This window comes from Emydura macquarii, unplaced genomic scaffold (assembly GCF_026122565.2).
Source record: "Emydura macquarii macquarii isolate MOO-44397 ecotype Brisbane River unplaced genomic scaffold, CSIRO-AGI_Emac_v2 contig_2422, whole genome shotgun sequence".
In the NCBI taxonomy this organism is placed as follows: Eukaryota; Metazoa; Chordata; order Testudines; family Chelidae; genus Emydura; species Emydura macquarii.
This window is the reverse complement of record NW_027132559.1, coordinates 38,054,309-38,071,044: the sequence shown is the minus strand read 5'-3', so window position 1 is coordinate 38,071,044 and position 16,736 is coordinate 38,054,309. Positions and strand designations below refer to the sequence as shown.

Sequence of the window (16,736 nt, the reverse complement as noted above, 5' to 3'; positions counted from 1 at the left end):
AAGAGTAGTTATAACTCACTGTAAACGATCTTGGTTAATATGTTTCAGTCTTAATTTATAATTTCTTAGTTTCTAAAAAGAAAATTAAAAAATAAAAATCTTCCTGATGGTTATTTCATGACATATAAATAGATGTTTACTTCCGTTTATTCTTTTCCAAAGGAAATAATGTATTTATCTTTGCAAATTATGATTCATAGATATGGAGAATTACATTTTCCAGGTAGATGGGACAAAAGTTTCAAACTTGGGTATTAGGCACCTGACTCCACAAAATTACCCTACTTTTATTTAAGTACCTAAAATCATATTCAGGCAACTCCCACTGAAAAGCAAGCCTATTTTGCTGAAGTTCTTACATACTTCAGTTTAGGTAACCTGGTTTTGAAAATTTTGGTCATAGCTGCTAAAAGATCTTAACGATACTGGAAATATTAAGTGGTGGAGAAGTCTTCGGGCTGACATCAGACTTGGGCTAGTTTTGCTCCCTTCCATTCCAACATTCTCTTTCTTTGTTCACCAGAACCCTGTTTTCCTGGTAACCGCAAGTCTAATTCTTTCCTTACAGCTGAGTACAACTCCTTATATTTGGTACTGATTAACTAGTCATCAGCTATGAAAAAAAGACATCCTCTAGCTAGGTGCTCATTGCACTCTGAACACAGGCTACAGGTCAGGACAGAAAGATAAGTGTCTTTGGGACCAAATCTGGCCCTGGCTCTGGCCCTTGCATACCACTCAAGTGAGGTGTAAAGGGGCTGTAAAGGAGCTGCAACAGGAAGAGGAAAATTCCCCTGGTACAGAAGCAGTGTAAGGCTGATGCAAGATGTGATATGCTGTCCCCTTGCAGGCTGGCAGTAGTGGGCATGCTGGAGGTAGTGATGGGAGAATAAGGGGATATTCAAAGGGATGGGAGAGGGCATGTCATAGCGCTTGGTGCTATGTGAATTTTGGGCTGCAGTGCAGTCCATAGGCAACTGTGAGAGACTGCTATACATTAGAGCAGCCTCATGGGCAGCTCTAATTTAGGCAAGGGGCCATTTTGGCTCCCACAACAATCAAGTATATGGGCAGCAAAAAGGCACCTTCGTCTCCTCTTCGTATGAGCTGCACCTACTGTGTTGTGCCTCTCAGGAGATGTATGAGAATCTATCCCTTTACGCTTTTCACACACTTGTTACAAAATGTAGATAATAAGTACAGGGCTATGAAATTCCTTAGGTCTCCAGGCAGGCATAAGGGTCCTCTCATTTGGATCCTATTATATGCTTGGGCCCTAAAACTGAAACCAAACCAAAAAATCAGAAGTGTCTCTTTTATAATATTTCACGGGACGTACCCTTGTTAGATGAAACCAATACCTCCAAGTAAGATTTTCAAAGTAAGATCTCATAGGTCTAATTCATTTTTTGTAACTACGTAGTCATCTTTTCAGATGAATTTCTGTTTTCTGTGCATTACAGACTGATAAGTTATGACATATTTTAATCAGCTTTCAGTGTATTGAACACAGAATATGTTTAATTAAATATCAAAATTAAAATAATTACCATCAACGTTTCTATATATTCCTGTCCAAAACCCACTTGTCTCTCTTTTATGTGGCTCTATAGTGTCTGCTAGAAATTTGGCTTCAGCTAAATCTTCTACTGAAACCAAAGTAGCACCTGCAAAACATTAGGAAACAAATAAGCCATATCCTGTCATAGAAACCAGTCACAGGTTATGGCTTTTGATACAGTAGGAGGATCTGTAAGAAAAGCCCCTGCCAGTGGGTAACTTAATAAGGTGTAAGTGGGTGTATGACTAGAGAGAACAGCAGGTTGTAAGACTGTAAGGCGGGAACAGTGTGGATCCGAAGTGATACAATCCAAAGTAAAGACGCGTGGATTTCACTGCAAACATAATTTGAAAACTTTAGGTTACATCATACTAACAGAGCATTATTTTGAGGCTATTGGAGAAATGTATATTTATAGACAGCATATACACATGGTTGTCATTCTTTTTTGGCAAATGAGACAAAACATTGTGGAACTCACTAAAGTCCACAATATTTTGCAGCTAATGGTTATGGGATTTGGTTTATGGCCTGATTTTTTGGGGAATTTTGTGGGCTGGAGACCCCAAAAAGTTGGGGTGAAGAGGGCCCTGATGAGGACTAGGGATGAAGGAGCTCATTCCCTTAGGCTAGGGTAACTTCTCCCTCCTTTTTCCTTACCCTTGCCTACATAGCCCGCAGCTCTGGATGTTGGGAAGCTCTGCTCCAAGATGTTACATAGCTGGTTCCACGAGCCCTTGAAACATTGCATGCTCTATCTTGAAATGGAGTGGTGAGGGGGGATCAGGAGCTGCTCTTGGATTGGTTTGGTGGTATAGTGAGGGGAAGGAGCAGGGCAAAGGCAACAGCATCAGGAAGAGAGAAGGAGAGAGCTGCTTCTTTCTTTGCCTCCCTAGGTTACTGGTGGGTCCTACGGAGGAGGGATTTTGCAGCTTTCAGGCAGTGGGTGCCACCCACTTTTGAACTATGTCCCACCTGTTGATAGATACTATGACATAACCACAGTTTAGGAAGGGTATTTTTTTTTTTTTTGGTGCTCCTATTTCTAAATTTGTAAGGACACTGTCAAATGCTTTAAGCCAAAAACTGAGGGTTCAATTTATGATTTTAAAAAATAATTATGAAATGTGATGATAGAAACTCAAATATAAGAGCATTGTACCAGTACATGCATGCATTAGAATCAAACAGCAGATATGACTATAAATGACCAGGGAAACTGATCAGCTTAGTTTCATTGTCTAAGGTAAGTGAAATGCAAAAAGCAAGCAAACAGCATTAATGGTAAATGAAAAGTAAATGAAATGTTAAAATTCTTTGTTTTATCATGCAAAGGTTTTACCATATTAGTAATACAATTAAGGATTTTTAAATGTGAATTTTATGTGAACATTAAAGTCTGACCTCTTAATAAAAGAGGACACTCACCTAATCGAATGCATTCAGTAGAGGATTCAGCCCAGCTGGTCCTATGGGCATTAAAGACATAGCAATGGCCATGGAAAGGAACCCAAGATATCTGGTTTCTTGATTTAGGACATTTTCCTGGGAGTTGTGGAGGATCAGTAGGTGCTATAACTGTTAAGAAGCAGTTAAGAAACCAAAGTCAATGGGAATTTTGCTATTGACTTCAATGGGGCCAGGATTTCACCTATTTAGTTTAAAATCAATACATTTTGGGGAAAAAAATAGGGTTCTTAAAAGTTACTTAAATGCTTTTACTATAAGTAGCTACTACTAGCTCAATAACAATACCAAGTAACAGATGCTCCCAATCACAGATTATCAGCACAAGATAATCTATATAAATCAGAATCTTCATCATCACTAGAGCTGAGCAAAATTTAGAATTTCAATCCCATGGGAAATTTAGAGTTTTTGAAAGTTTGTTTTGTTCTGATTTTTAAATAAATATAATATAATATAATATAATATAAACAAATTCCAGGGCACCAAACCCAAACTGTTACATTCAATTGCTTACCATCAGACTGTTTACAGACAGAAAAGTAATTTTCATCACAGGATGCTGTCTTCCAGGTTCCATCAAGGTCTAGATAGACACAGGCTATTTTCTCTTTTGGTTCCCTCCTAGCCCAGTTAGAGTACTTGATTCTCCTGTTATCAGTCCATTTGTAAAAGCCATCAGTCTAAAAGCAAAACAAACTGAATTAACAAATGGTAGCTCATAGACACAAACATGGTACACGTAAGCCTCCTTTTCCAGATCAGGGGATTCATACATAACTCCTGATGATATATGCACCCTATTTTTGCAGGAAACACACATATGCCATTGCTATTATAACCCCTTTCAAATTAGTACTGAGAGGTCTCAGGTGGTGTAGAACAGCATGCCTTATACATGTGTAATCCTTCCGCCAGGTGGAGTCGGCAGCAACAAGGGCCAGGTTCAGTATCTAGGGGTTTCTGTTAACAGCCCAATATAGAACTGGCTCAAGACCCCACCCAGTAATCTGGGAAAATTAAATCCAAGGCACCTCAAAGAGGCAATACGTCCCCACTCACAAGCACTGAGTCTGTGCTTGTGAGAAAACTTGTATTAAAAAGGCAAAGGGGACCCAACATTAATTTGGGAAAACACCACAATCACAATTCAAAAGCATGTGAAAATAGGCAAACTCCAACCCCCAGTGTGTTGGGCAGTGTCCTTTGTCTCAGTTTCTCCCCTTGTGGTGCGAAAGTCCAACAAACAAATATCCTTTAACACAGCACTCCCTTTTCCCTCTGCTGCACCCCACTCACAGTTGGCGGTTCTTGGTTAGCGAAGGCCCAGAGTTCAGAGGTGCATTCACAGGTTCACCTCCTACCCCTGAGGGGTGGGTGTTGAGCAATGCTTCTCCTGCTGCAGCCTCTGCAACTGGCTCACAGCCGCCACTGTTTCACTGTCACTGATGCCTCCTGATGTCTATCTACTGCCACTACCATCTCCTAACCACCACCACCACCACCAACTCTCTGTCGTCAATCTCTGCAACATCACATTCTGAGGTTCCACCACTTAACCTCACTTTTAGTGATTTCAGCAGGTAGTGGGGAACGTGACTGCCAGTTCAGTTTCTGTGGGTTTTTTTTGCTGCAACACTGTCCCATGCAAAGTCTAAGACTTAGCCCTTAGACCTGCTCAGCAGTGATGTCAGCTCCAGGAATCACCAACCAGAAACAAGGATTCTTAATTGAATCTAATCAGCTCTGTCTTTAAATGCTGGAGAGGGGCAGGTCAAATGGTGTCTAGGATTCTTTTGGCAGAGTCCACACCACCAGGTAGAAACATCTGTCCCCACTCACTCTCATCGGTATTTGCAACTCTTGCCCCCTGCTTAGTAACTGAGGTTCAGTTTAGGGTGACCCCCTCAATCAGGGCATGCTAAGCACAGTTCTGCGGCCCGTTACTTATACAGTATGGATAACAACACATCACTACATTCAAATACTAGAGTGATTTGTAACTCAGAACCAGCCAAAATTGATCATTTTGGTAAAGCAGCTCCATCTGCTATGTACCTAGGCAGAGAAGCTATGTTTATGCAAGCATGGTGTGCTCCTGAAGTCTTTTCTCCAAGCTCATCACTACATGTTTGGGGAGAGTTCATTCAGATCTTGCTTACACATTGTAATAGAGTGTAGTCCTTTAAAGGAAAGGTGAGGTTGCCTGAGTGTTACTGGGGCTCGGTCCCTTAAGGAATAGTATGTTGGGAGATATGGTTCCCCAAGATGGGTCATATGACCAAGAGAAGCCATATGACTACCAAGACTATATATGATTTAGTTAGAGGGCATCCAGGCAGAGGCAAAACCTGGGTGGTGCCTCTCACCTCAGGGACCTGGGAAGATTTGACTTAAGAGGTGCACTGAGAGGAAGCAGGGAGCAGGAGGTGCCTACAGAGAACTGACTTTGATCAAGAGAGTGAGGGAAATGCAAAGTCTGGAGAGGAGACACTAGAAAAGTTATTTTAGAGATAGAATTTTGAAGGATCCCAGAGAAGGATGAAGCAAGAAGGAAAAGGTCTAGTCAATACAGAATTGGTGTGGGCTGGAGACCCAGTGTTGGATTCTCTTTTTAGGGGCCTCAAATGAAGGATTTCCACTCCAGTGAGAAAGGGAGGAAGTCTCCCATTCTCCCTTTTCAGTCCTGCATCATCAGTGTAAGGAACTTGTTAGCCCTGGTGAGGTCAAAAGGGTTTAGTGAATAAAACAGAGGCAACTATGTCTGGGAGATAGAAACACCATTACAGACATGTCAATGTGTTAGCTCAGCAACAAGTTACATTGTCATCAGAACTAGCAGTGTTGGATCATGTATTCAGAAACACCACACAATATTTATTATAGGGACACTTGAATTGCAGCCTTGCTTTGATGTTATATTTCTCAGTGAAGAGTCACAATTATGATTCCACACATACAGTAATCCATTGGTTAATGATAATTATCACTATCGAGGGATCTGAACTATGCAGTTTATTTGGGACTATTACCCTAAACCTAACTATTTTATGGAATCATGACTGATTCCACACCAAGAAACATACTGTAATACGTCTGACCACGGCTACTATCTACATATCCCCAAGCTAAGTAAACCCAAGTTTTAATTAAGGATACAGAAGCTTCCACCCATAACACTCCAAACTCTGTTACTGAAAAAAACTGCAGCAGACAGAAACTCAAAGAGAAGAAAAAAGTTCCACAGGCACTATATACTTTGCTAATCTACAGTAATTGTGTCTCTTTGCCCTCTGTACAGCAGAATTTGCACCCACCACAGCCACAACCCCTGGGATAAACCATCAAGGAAAGAGGGAGGCTTTTGCAATATCTATTAAATAGCAGTTTCCTCAGAAACAGAAAAGAACATTCTTCTTTCACTTGCTACAGTATTCCCTGTCTTTACCATTCCACCCCAATTTCCTCAACTCCTCCTCCAACTGCTGATCAGCTTTCCTCACCACATTTCCATTGCTCCCCTTCTCCACTCACTACTTGTTTCTCTTGCCATGGCTTCCCTGCTACTCTAGCTACATTTCAGGATACTTTTGAAGGATGATGTCATAGAAGGGTTAGGGATTCCTACACAACCTGATGCTCAGCTTGAGACCTATCAAAGCCCTATAAAAATGGATGAAGTCAAAATATAAAGGAAAGTTCAAGCTCTATTGGGAGAGCCAGCATACTATTCAAACCCCATCTCGGTTTGGTGTTCTTACCACATTGCTGTTGAGACCAATCCACACAGGCTCTCCAAATTGCAACATGTGTAACCACAGGAATAAAGAACTATAGTGATCCAAAATGCTGGCAAGTTCTAAAGATTTTTCCTTGCAGTTGTTTCGTGCCTCTTCCCAGTTCATTTTGGAACGGATGATTGAATAACTACTGTTACCGTAACGAATAAAGTCTGAGGCTGGAATTGTGGGGGAATGAAATAATTCAGGGTCTGTTGTTTAAAAAAAAAAAAAAAAGCTATGAAAATTTTTGCATGCCTGGTTAGTTGTACCATTGTGCCACAAATAAATGCAGTATTACAAAAATTAAGTGGGACAGCACAAGCACAAGTGAAAATCATTCCTAATTTACAACCCAAAGAAATATAAACAATGTATTTTGATGAATAGTGGGACACTGAATCATGTTTGCTGCTCAAATCTAGAACTATGAAGCCTAGTTTTGGTCACAAGTGAAAATGAGCTGGTGCTTGTCACAGGGTGGATTTCCCCCCTAACCAGCTCTTAAATTCACCCCACACAGACACCACATAAATCCTCAAAAGATGAGTACATAGGGGTGGGGTAAATTGCATTCTAAATGGACAATCAAAAACAACAACTAAATACTCATTCTTCCCTTTCCAGAGTTTAATCCTATCGAAAAAATTTGGGGTACAAACAGAAAACCAAATCAGATTTCTTGCTCTGACGGTATGTACGCAGAAATAAGACACAAAGACCTTGGCTGAACTGTGCTCAGTGTAGGGTTTGAAGGGGTAGGGCAAAAAATGGCTTAAAGCTGCTGCATTTGTGCTTACCCAGTTTTAGCAGCAACTGGGGAATGTGTTATGCCAGCCACAGATTCCCCTATGTAAAGGGAATCCCCAATGGCCATGGGAGCAAACGATCTGACCCAAATTTCTCTTCTTCCAGTAGTCCCATCTGTGGCATTCAGTCAGCTATCAAGCTGAGACCAGCATTTACCCACAGCTAGCCACACCCTCTCTCTTCCTTTGGGCTTTAGAAGCATAAATGAGCTTTGGATGCATTTATTCTCCAGTCACTTCCTCCTCTGCGGATATAGGAAGAAAATTAGGTTGTGAACTTTGGCCCTACCTGGGTAATGCCAGTCAAACTATATCCCGCAGACCTGGATAAGTAGTATAACCTGCTATAGTGTCCTTAACCTAATCCCCAGTAGACATTTTTTCTCTGTTTAGGATTTTTTAAGGGCATGATTTTATTAGTTATATCTTATATTATGGAAGTTACTGTTGGACTTGTGTTTTTTAAATATTAGCCAGGGCATGTAACGGCTGGGATATGCACTTTTTTTTTTTTTGTTCTTATATAATTAAATAAGCACTTACAAAACCGCAACAAAATGATGTACAAATGAACATCTCTGCTCGTGAGAGATGCAAGACTAGAAAACACAGCTGCAGACATGAGATACAGAAGTAGAGTTTTGCAGAGCAGTATACATAGAGTCATAGACTTTAAGGCCAGACATTTTACCTTCCCATGAAGTGCCAATTAAACTGCAGCAATTTCTCTTCTAATTGCAGCAAATCAACCCAACAATGCCATGACCAATGGCATGTCAGTTCAAATATTATGAAATCAGTAGTTACTTATTAGTTTTTATTATAGTTCAGCGCTTTGGCACAAACTCTAATATTTTCCCAGGACAAGATTTTCAAAAGTGATTTTAAGTTTTTTAATTTTAGGGTGTTCAACCTGACACCTCTTAAAAGGTTCTGATTTTCAGAATGTGCTGACCACCAGACCTCTAAAAATCAGATCCTTTTGAGGGGGTCTCAAGACGGACACCCAAAATTCAGGCACCCAAAGATATTAGTCACTTCTGAAAATCTTGGCCACAACTTATAAATGGGAAAATTGAAATAATAACCTTTTCACCTTTCACTCAAATTGTGAGTAAAACCACAGTCTCCATACTCTGTGGGTGAAATGCAGATGAGCTGAAAGGGAAATCCACACCCCCAACTCAGGGTCATAAATTAGGATGCCGGTGCAGTCCTTTGTCCATGACAGCTATTCCATCTAGAATATGTGGGCTGTAACAGAAGATGCAGCTTCTTGGCGCCAGATGCTTGAGGTACAAGCAGTCACAGTAAATCTGTGTAAACAAGGAACTCTAGAACTCAGATGGGTTATTAAATGTGCTTCAACTTAGAAGGCTGATTAAATGAAACTCACTGCTGTCCATCTGGCATATATAGCTCTTGTTCTGTTGGCAATCATTGTTTCCCCAGTTCCCTTCCTCTCCTTCCAATCTCTTCATCATTGCAATACAGTCAGTCTAGGGACAAAGGATGCATGAATTAGTAAAAGCTGAAAAAAAAATTCTGGCAAAAAATAGAGGTTACTTATTAATAATCAGGCCCAATAAGTCTTTTTCCACTCTAATTTTTTATTCTGTGGCTTATTGTAAATAAAATGACTTTTTTAAGAAAAGGAAACAAGTATTTACAATTTTGGAGGAATTGGGTTAAATATAAGAATTTTCTTAAAAGCAAAAATGCACTTCAGGACTTGCATTTGATTGATACAAGAGCATTTGTCAAGTGCTGGAAATCCCTTAGAATGCAGCCAGACTGTTATGCTGTTACCATACATACTCTAGTGTAAGAGACAGTAACACAAAGTTTAAAAAAACATCCTGGGCCACACTGAGCATTTGCAATAAATGTAACTATTAAAGCCCCATGCAACTATAGTTCTGGATTTCTGCAAAAAAAGATTTGTAGTCACAACTACTAGTACATGGACACAATGTAAAGAACCTGAACCCTCCCCTTGCAGTACCACCTCCTGCTGCAGTGGACGTTTGCATTGAATGAAAGAGTCCTAAATGAGAAACAAGTTGAATTGTTTGCATAAATTTGATTCTGCTCCCCAAGCTCTGGTGGTTTAGACATATTTTTTCTGTTTACCTCCTGAGTAATAAATGTCCAGTCAATACGTATGTAACGATCTCTAAATGGGAAACCCGTGGCCCACTTTGCATAGTCAAATAAACTGCCATCTGTCCAAAAGTAACGATCTTCATTGTTAATATCATTCAATCCAATCCATGTTTCAGCCATGATATCCTTTAAATGGAAGGTGAGGAAGGCTGCAAAAAACCCAGAAGTATATGTTTTACAAGAAGGGTTTGCCTTTCTCCAATCTCTGAAGACACCAGCATGTCCAAAACTTGGACCATGGTAAAATAAGTAAATAAATAAATAAATAAATAATACAGCTCAAGTACTGAATTAAAAAAACTTGTAAATGCCACATTTTATAACTCTAGATTAGTGTCTGATGGGGAGATTGAAAGGAATGTCTGTTACACAAATAGTAACTTAAAAGAGATAAGATGATTCAATTAAGAAAAATACAAATGAAGGTTTTCAGTATAAAAAGTTTAACCACAACTCAGGGAGAAGATACAATAATAGTACAGCCACAATACAGGTAAGTTGTATCCCTTCTAGGAACTGCTTTTCAGTACCCTATGCAGGGCCGGATTAAAGTTATGAGAGGCCTAAGGCTAATGGGAGGGAAGGACTTAATTACATATTGCAAAAAAATTATGAAGTCATCAAACATTTATTTACATACAGTGTGACAAAGCTCTTCATCTACCTCGGTGGGTCCAATGCTTCCTTCTAGCAGTAGGTCCAGAAATTGCTTCACACCTTAGTGTTTCTTCCATCCTCTAGTGGTGAGTGAGGGTAATGCAGCCGCTCTAAGATGGCTGATCCCTGCTGGCTCCCAGTCCTGCCTCTGGTTCTCTTAGGCCCTTGCCTCTTCAGTGGGGTTCTTGTCCCTCCAAACAATAGCCGGTGGAGGATGGGGGGGCCTTTTCTACCCTCAACTCCAGGCCCCAACCCAGGGACCCTACAAGCAGCAGCCTCACGTCGTGGCTTCAAGAAAGCTGCTAGCTTCCCTGGGTTAGTTCCCGTGCCCCTTGACTTAATGTCCGTACCCTGCTTGGACATGGGCCTTTCCTGGCCTCCTTGCCAGGGAAGGTTCTTGACCTCTGACAGCCCCACAGGTATGGTAGTGCCCAAACCAAATGTGCAGTTCAATCATCCCCTTACGCTTCCAAGCCTGGGAAAGGTCCTTTGCCCTCTTCAGGAAGGGTTTTTCCCTCCCCCAGTCTTTGTGCCTGCAGAGTCCTCTCCTGCCAGCGTTCTGATCCTTCTCCTAAACCCTCCTGGCTCTTCACAGCGTCTTGCCTGCTCAAACACTCTCTGGTAGCTTGCCTCACTCCCACAACTCCAGCCACACCCTTTCTCTGGAGGGGAGGCTTTTTAACAAATCCTGGGTGAGGCCTTGACTGGCTCCATGTGTATTAATTAATCAGGAGTAGCCCCTGCTCAACTACCAGGGGAAAAGGGATTTACTGATCCTGGGGTTGATATATCAGCCTTCTAGCACTCTCTGGTAGCCATCCGGTCTGACCCTGTCACAACATATAGTTACATATTATTTATTTATGTAAAATTAACTAGTTTATTCTACTCTCACTGCGCTCAATTCTTCAAACAATTTTTTTTCCCTAGCTTTAGCAATGGGAAACTCATGAATGATGTCATCATAATTCAAAGACTGACAATTTCATTCTCAATGCTCAAAAGGGACAAAGCACTGAGATGCTTTTGAGTCATGGTAGATCGGAGGACATTTTTTACCCTGGTTAGAAGAGAGAAGTAATGTTCTCCGCTCCGTTAGTGATCTTTAGTGACAAATACAGCTGCAATGCAGTTTCAACATTTGGGAAACATTCCATCACATTGGATGTACCAAGTTATCACTGAATCCAAATAGATTTGTTTTCATCATCTTTTCTCCCTATATCTGGGAGTGATGTGAATTCAACGAATTGAAGAAATTATTTTGTAAAATCTACTGGGAGATCTGGATACTTCTGACACAGATTTTAGATACCTACACTGACTTCAGAATTTGAAATGTTAGGTGGAAAAATTTGTCAGTACACTAAAGGTTTTGTCAATATTTTCATAAACCTCGATCCTATGTTCTAATGAACTCTTCAGTCTGTTGATGACTGTGATGAAGGTATTAACTCTGAATGTCTCCTTGTCACTGAAGGAGTGGGCAATTGCATTGTTGAATGTCTTCTGTTTTTGCAGCATTTGGCTGACTTATACTCATCTTTAGCAGTCCTTGAAGCCTCTTGAATTTCATATCCATCAAACCTATCCTGTATTTGTTGAAGAACAGTTCCAAGACTCCTCATTAGGTTTACAATAGTGGAAAGGCCAATTTGAGCACTTTGCAAGCTTAGAGTGCACCTGCTGAATGGCTAAATTATATCATTCCAGACCTCACACAAAATATCAGTTTCCAAAGTGTGCATCGCATCACTCAGGATCTTCACATCTTTTCTTGTTGCTGATTTTTGAGATTCATCATCCGTGATGCTCTCTAGTGCTTCAAGGATGTTGGGTTATCTCAGAACAACTGCATTCACAGCTTCAGCATTGGCACTCCATCATGTCCTTGAAAGTGATTTGGGCTCCGAACATCCCTTTGGTAGTGAATCTCTAAGAATTATCTAATGACGTTCTTACAATAAGCACGAACTTCCAAAAACTGGTTTTCCATTTGGGTATCAATTCCGCCACTAACTTTTTTTCAGGCATAGTAACTGCTAACTGACAATGTATGCTCTCACTCATTGCCTGATTGGTAATGTATGCAGTATTCTTCCAATCATTGAAGTCTTCGCAGAACATTCCCCACTTTTTGGTATCAGAGAACAGGTGGCAATAAAAACAGTACTTTCTTCTTAGAAGGCGACTAGACGAGCCTTTCTTGCTTGCCAATCTGTTTGTTAGGCTTCACATATTCAAACATTGATTTGATCAGATAACAATTCTGATTGGTGTACTCTCGCTTTGTCAATGAAAAGTCAGCATCTAGATTCTGGCATTTCTGTGGGCCCTTCTCAGTCCGATATGCCATGAGATCTTGAGAATTCATGTCCCACTTGGCTGGATCATTGGAGAGGGATATTTTTGTATGACTATCACTGAGAAAGTCTTCAGAGGAGTGCAGTGAGACTGCAACTAAAGAAGTCACAGGAAGCTGCTTCTTTTCATCAGGCGCAGCAGATTCAGTTGGATTGGTACTCACCTGGACTTCCTCACCACCAGCCTTAGTAGGAGAAAAAAACATTAGGAGAGAAGGAGTATCTTTCAGCACCATATCTCGTCTTTGCCGCCTTTCTTGGCCTTCTTCAATTTCTGCCATCCTCCTTTCTTTGACATGGTTTCTATTGTCCTGTGTAGGCCTACTATGTACAAAGTTCAATATTGCTTGGGCCCACAGATCTGGCCCTGATCCTATGCATAGTGTGTTCCAGAAGGCACTCAAGTACTATAGTGATTCATGCTAGTATAGAACTTTAATTTAGCGAGGTATGATATATTTTTCTCAAAGTACTTTTAATTTATTCTTATATATAAATGATTTACTGGCAAAGGCAGCATACTTCAATGTAGCAGCCTCAAAATTAAAGCTTTAACCTACGTTTATGATTGTTAGAAATGGGTTGATACCTCATTTAGTACCAGAGAGTCCAGATATTATACCTTGCACTTGTTCATTATGTATAGAAGCCAGGTTTCCTCCTAACTTTATGCAGGTGCTTCTTGCAGCATGCCAAGTCAGTCTCTCTTCTTCACTGGAGCCAAATATTTTATAACACTGTGGAAGGAAATGGATTAGAGAGACATTTTACTTTAAAGTGTCAAAGAGAGTGTAAACCATGAGATTTGACCCACTCCTACCCGCGCATACTGAGCACAAGGGGTGGGGGAATGTTTTTAATACTAGTGCTGCCAGACAAATATAAAGGGGTGCAGCCATAGGCGTGCGCAGCACATTTCATTAGGGTGTGCACCCAGGGAATTTTCATTTTCATCTTTATCAGGGGTTTCAAACTCCATTCCACCGGCTGGCCACATTTGAATTACCCAACGGCGGAATTCTCAATGCGTCCTAGTCTCCGACGCAAAATCTTGCAGCTTCTTCTTTTTCGGCGGCCGCACGCTGTGTGCGAGAAATCGCGCACCCTCCAGTCTTTTGGCAGCAGCTCTACCCTCCAGCATCAGCGCCGTGGGCCATCTCGCTGTAAAAGGTTCGCGGGCTGGATTCAGCCCACGGGCCATATGTTTGACACCCCTGCATTAGGGTGTGCCTGGGCACACTGGGCACACCCCCTACGCACGCCTATGGGTGCAGCTGATAGTGTGTGCAGTACTTCCATGTCAACAAGCCATCCAAGATGGGTGTTGGAGAAGAACTTATGATTTAGATGGTCTCTTGACAAAGGCTATTGATTTCAGTGGTATGGTAGAAGGGGTTAATTCTCCATGAGTGTCCAAGCCTGATCTAACTGGATTAATGATGTCTGGTCCAGGTTCATTAGTGAGACTGGGCAATAATTTTAGGATAAGATGAAATTTAATAATCAATGTATACAGGAGAGATGGAACTGAACAATATAATGCAGACCGGGTTCAATCCATGCCTGTTTTGGCAGCACCTCGGTGGTTGCTGTTGATCAATTAGGTGGGAGCTGTGGCCTAATGGATAGGGACTGGGATTTAGGAAACCTATGTTCTATTCCTGGCTCTGCTACCAGCCTGCTAACTGAGCATGGGCAAGTCATTTCACCTCTCTTAGTTTCCCGGCCTGTACAAAGGGGGATAATGATATTAACTTCCTTTGTAAAGCGCTTTGAGATTGACTGAAGAAAACTGCTATATAAGAATTAGGTATTTATTATTATGTAAAATACGGTTTTCTTGTATGTGTATTTAACCTTTAAAGGTCTAGGAATGTGCAGTCTGCTGGAAGCAGCTGCTATTCTGGCTATGTCTACACTCATGGCGATGTGTAGAAAGCAGATTCTGCATGCCCCCCAGCATGGGTATAAATAGCAGTGTAGACAATGAGGCACTGCTTACATGAGTAAAGACACACCAGAACCTTATGGCATATACCCTACACAGCTCTCTACTCACCAAAGCAGTGCCCCCCACATCTACACTGTGAGTTTTTGGGGTGTTTTTTTTTTAAGCAGTGTAGTGTCCCTCTGCCTCCCTGCCACAGAGAAAGACTCCAACAGCAGTCAAAGGCTTTACCAGGGATGAGACAATGGGGAAAGGCTCCAGCAGCTCCTTGCTGCCGGAGTCTTTCCCTCCTGCCTCCATCTTGTCAAAGCCTTTCCCAGATGCCTCCCCACTGCCAGACTCTTTCGCTGCCACATGGAGCTACATACTGCAATGTGGATGTAGCCTGCTTTTCACTGTGGTATGTAGCTACACGTACCCTACACGTGCCACTGCCACAAGTGTAAACAAGGACTTTGCATTCAGTTCAAAGGAAACAGCTACTGTGTTTTTTCAGGGAACACATTATCTTCTTCATCCTTTTTCTGAATTTTAGCCAAATTCAAGTCACTTTGATTGAATATTTATGAATTCTGTTTGTTGCTTGAAAACATTTTGGTCTAAGGACTGCATGGAGTGGCAGAAGAACAGAAGAATGGTTTAAGAGAAATAAGCAGAGGATTTTCCATTTGAGTATCTCTAGTGGGTTTGCTTTAGGGATGAGAAAGTGGTCTGCTCTGGAGCAAACTTTGTGTACGGAACCTTTGGCATGTCTGCCTTCCCCAATCTCTGTCACCTCTCGCCCTCTCATTAGCATGTTAGAGCCTTTAGGGCAAAAATTTCAGCTGGTGTAAACCAGCATATCTGCTTTGAAGTGTATCAATTTACACCTGTTGAGGCTCGGACCCTTTGGGTAATCAATCTTTTGTAAAGTTTGGTGACCCATTAAATCTCCCCATTCAGTTGGTGTCAAGGATAGTTTGGGCAGTGACCCAGTTAGACGTAAAATGAGAAGACAGTTTTTCATTAAGTGCATATATATTTAACAGGAAGAGCTGACTCTTTTCATGTAATGCTGATATAAAAATTATCTCCCTGATTTGGCTGAGTGATGACTGACTGGAGACGTATATTTTTGTTAATGAAACTGGCTACTTCCGTCTTTTCCTGACCTTACATAAAGGGACTAGTTCCTTATTTCCATGTACTTGTGGTCATGTATATTTCCACTTAGCACAGCAAGAGAACAATGTAGTATTTTCCCCAAAAGATTTTAATATTTGTTTTCCTTTTGACTGAGTTATTCAGTTTGCTCATATTTAAGATGACAATGTGAAAATGTCCTGCTATTATTTAAAGTGGGACCTAATGCATTTTTTTTCCAGTTCACTCTCATTCAGAAAATTGTTTACACTTTCTGCTCACTAGAACAGCTGGTATTTTCATTTATTAAAGTTGTCTAAAACAAACACAAATTGCAGAAAAAGGATGGATAACTGTGTTTTAGAGCCTACTAACAGATACAAAAGTCAGTCCTCTGTTAAAGGTTCTCAAAACTCCCAAATTAATTTGTTAGCGATTTAAATATGAGAATGACATCACCAAAATGGCCCAGCCAGCCAGTCAGAATGCAGCTTTCATTAATACGTGTCGAAGCTGTACAGAATGATTTATAAGAAAAAATAATAATTCATTTGCTCTATATTTTAATTTCCCTCACCAATACTGTAGATGTTGGTTACTGTACCTTATTATTAAACAAAAACCAGGTTTCAGGACATCCTCCCAGAGGAGAAGGTGCTGTTGGAGCAAATCCTGAGTGAGTGGAACGGTTGTGCCTTTCACAGATAAAGGCATTTTGAATACCACAGTTTATGTCATTCCAAAAGCCTGGAAATAAGTTAAATACAGAAAATCACTTTCTGAGACTGACATTTGCAGTATCACCCTCAGAATGGTGAGCCTCTGACATTGTCAGTTAAACCCCTGCCCACAACAGAACTCATT

The 16,736-nt window shown here is 41.0% G+C and overlaps 1 protein-coding gene across 1 annotated transcript in view; it reads right to left on the bottom strand.

Moving 5' to 3' along the window:
• The window catches only part of LOC137162252 (macrophage mannose receptor 1-like), a 108,925-nt gene that overhangs the window by 57,120 nt on the left and 35,069 nt on the right, over window positions 1–16,736 (bottom strand). Inside the window, exons 18-25 of the mRNA XM_067561855.1 lie at window positions 16,477–16,619; window positions 13,425–13,539; window positions 9,750–9,931; window positions 9,013–9,115; window positions 6,790–7,019; window positions 3,546–3,711; window positions 2,990–3,139; window positions 1,551–1,667 (exon numbers count right to left, since the gene is read on the bottom strand). Of these exons, the coding sequence (XP_067417956.1) occupies window positions 1,551–1,667; window positions 2,990–3,139; window positions 3,546–3,711; window positions 6,790–7,019; window positions 9,013–9,115; window positions 9,750–9,931; window positions 13,425–13,539; window positions 16,477–16,619 (1,206 nt within the window). The remainder of the gene's footprint in view (window positions 1–1,550; window positions 1,668–2,989; window positions 3,140–3,545; window positions 3,712–6,789; window positions 7,020–9,012; window positions 9,116–9,749; window positions 9,932–13,424; window positions 13,540–16,476; window positions 16,620–16,736) is intronic.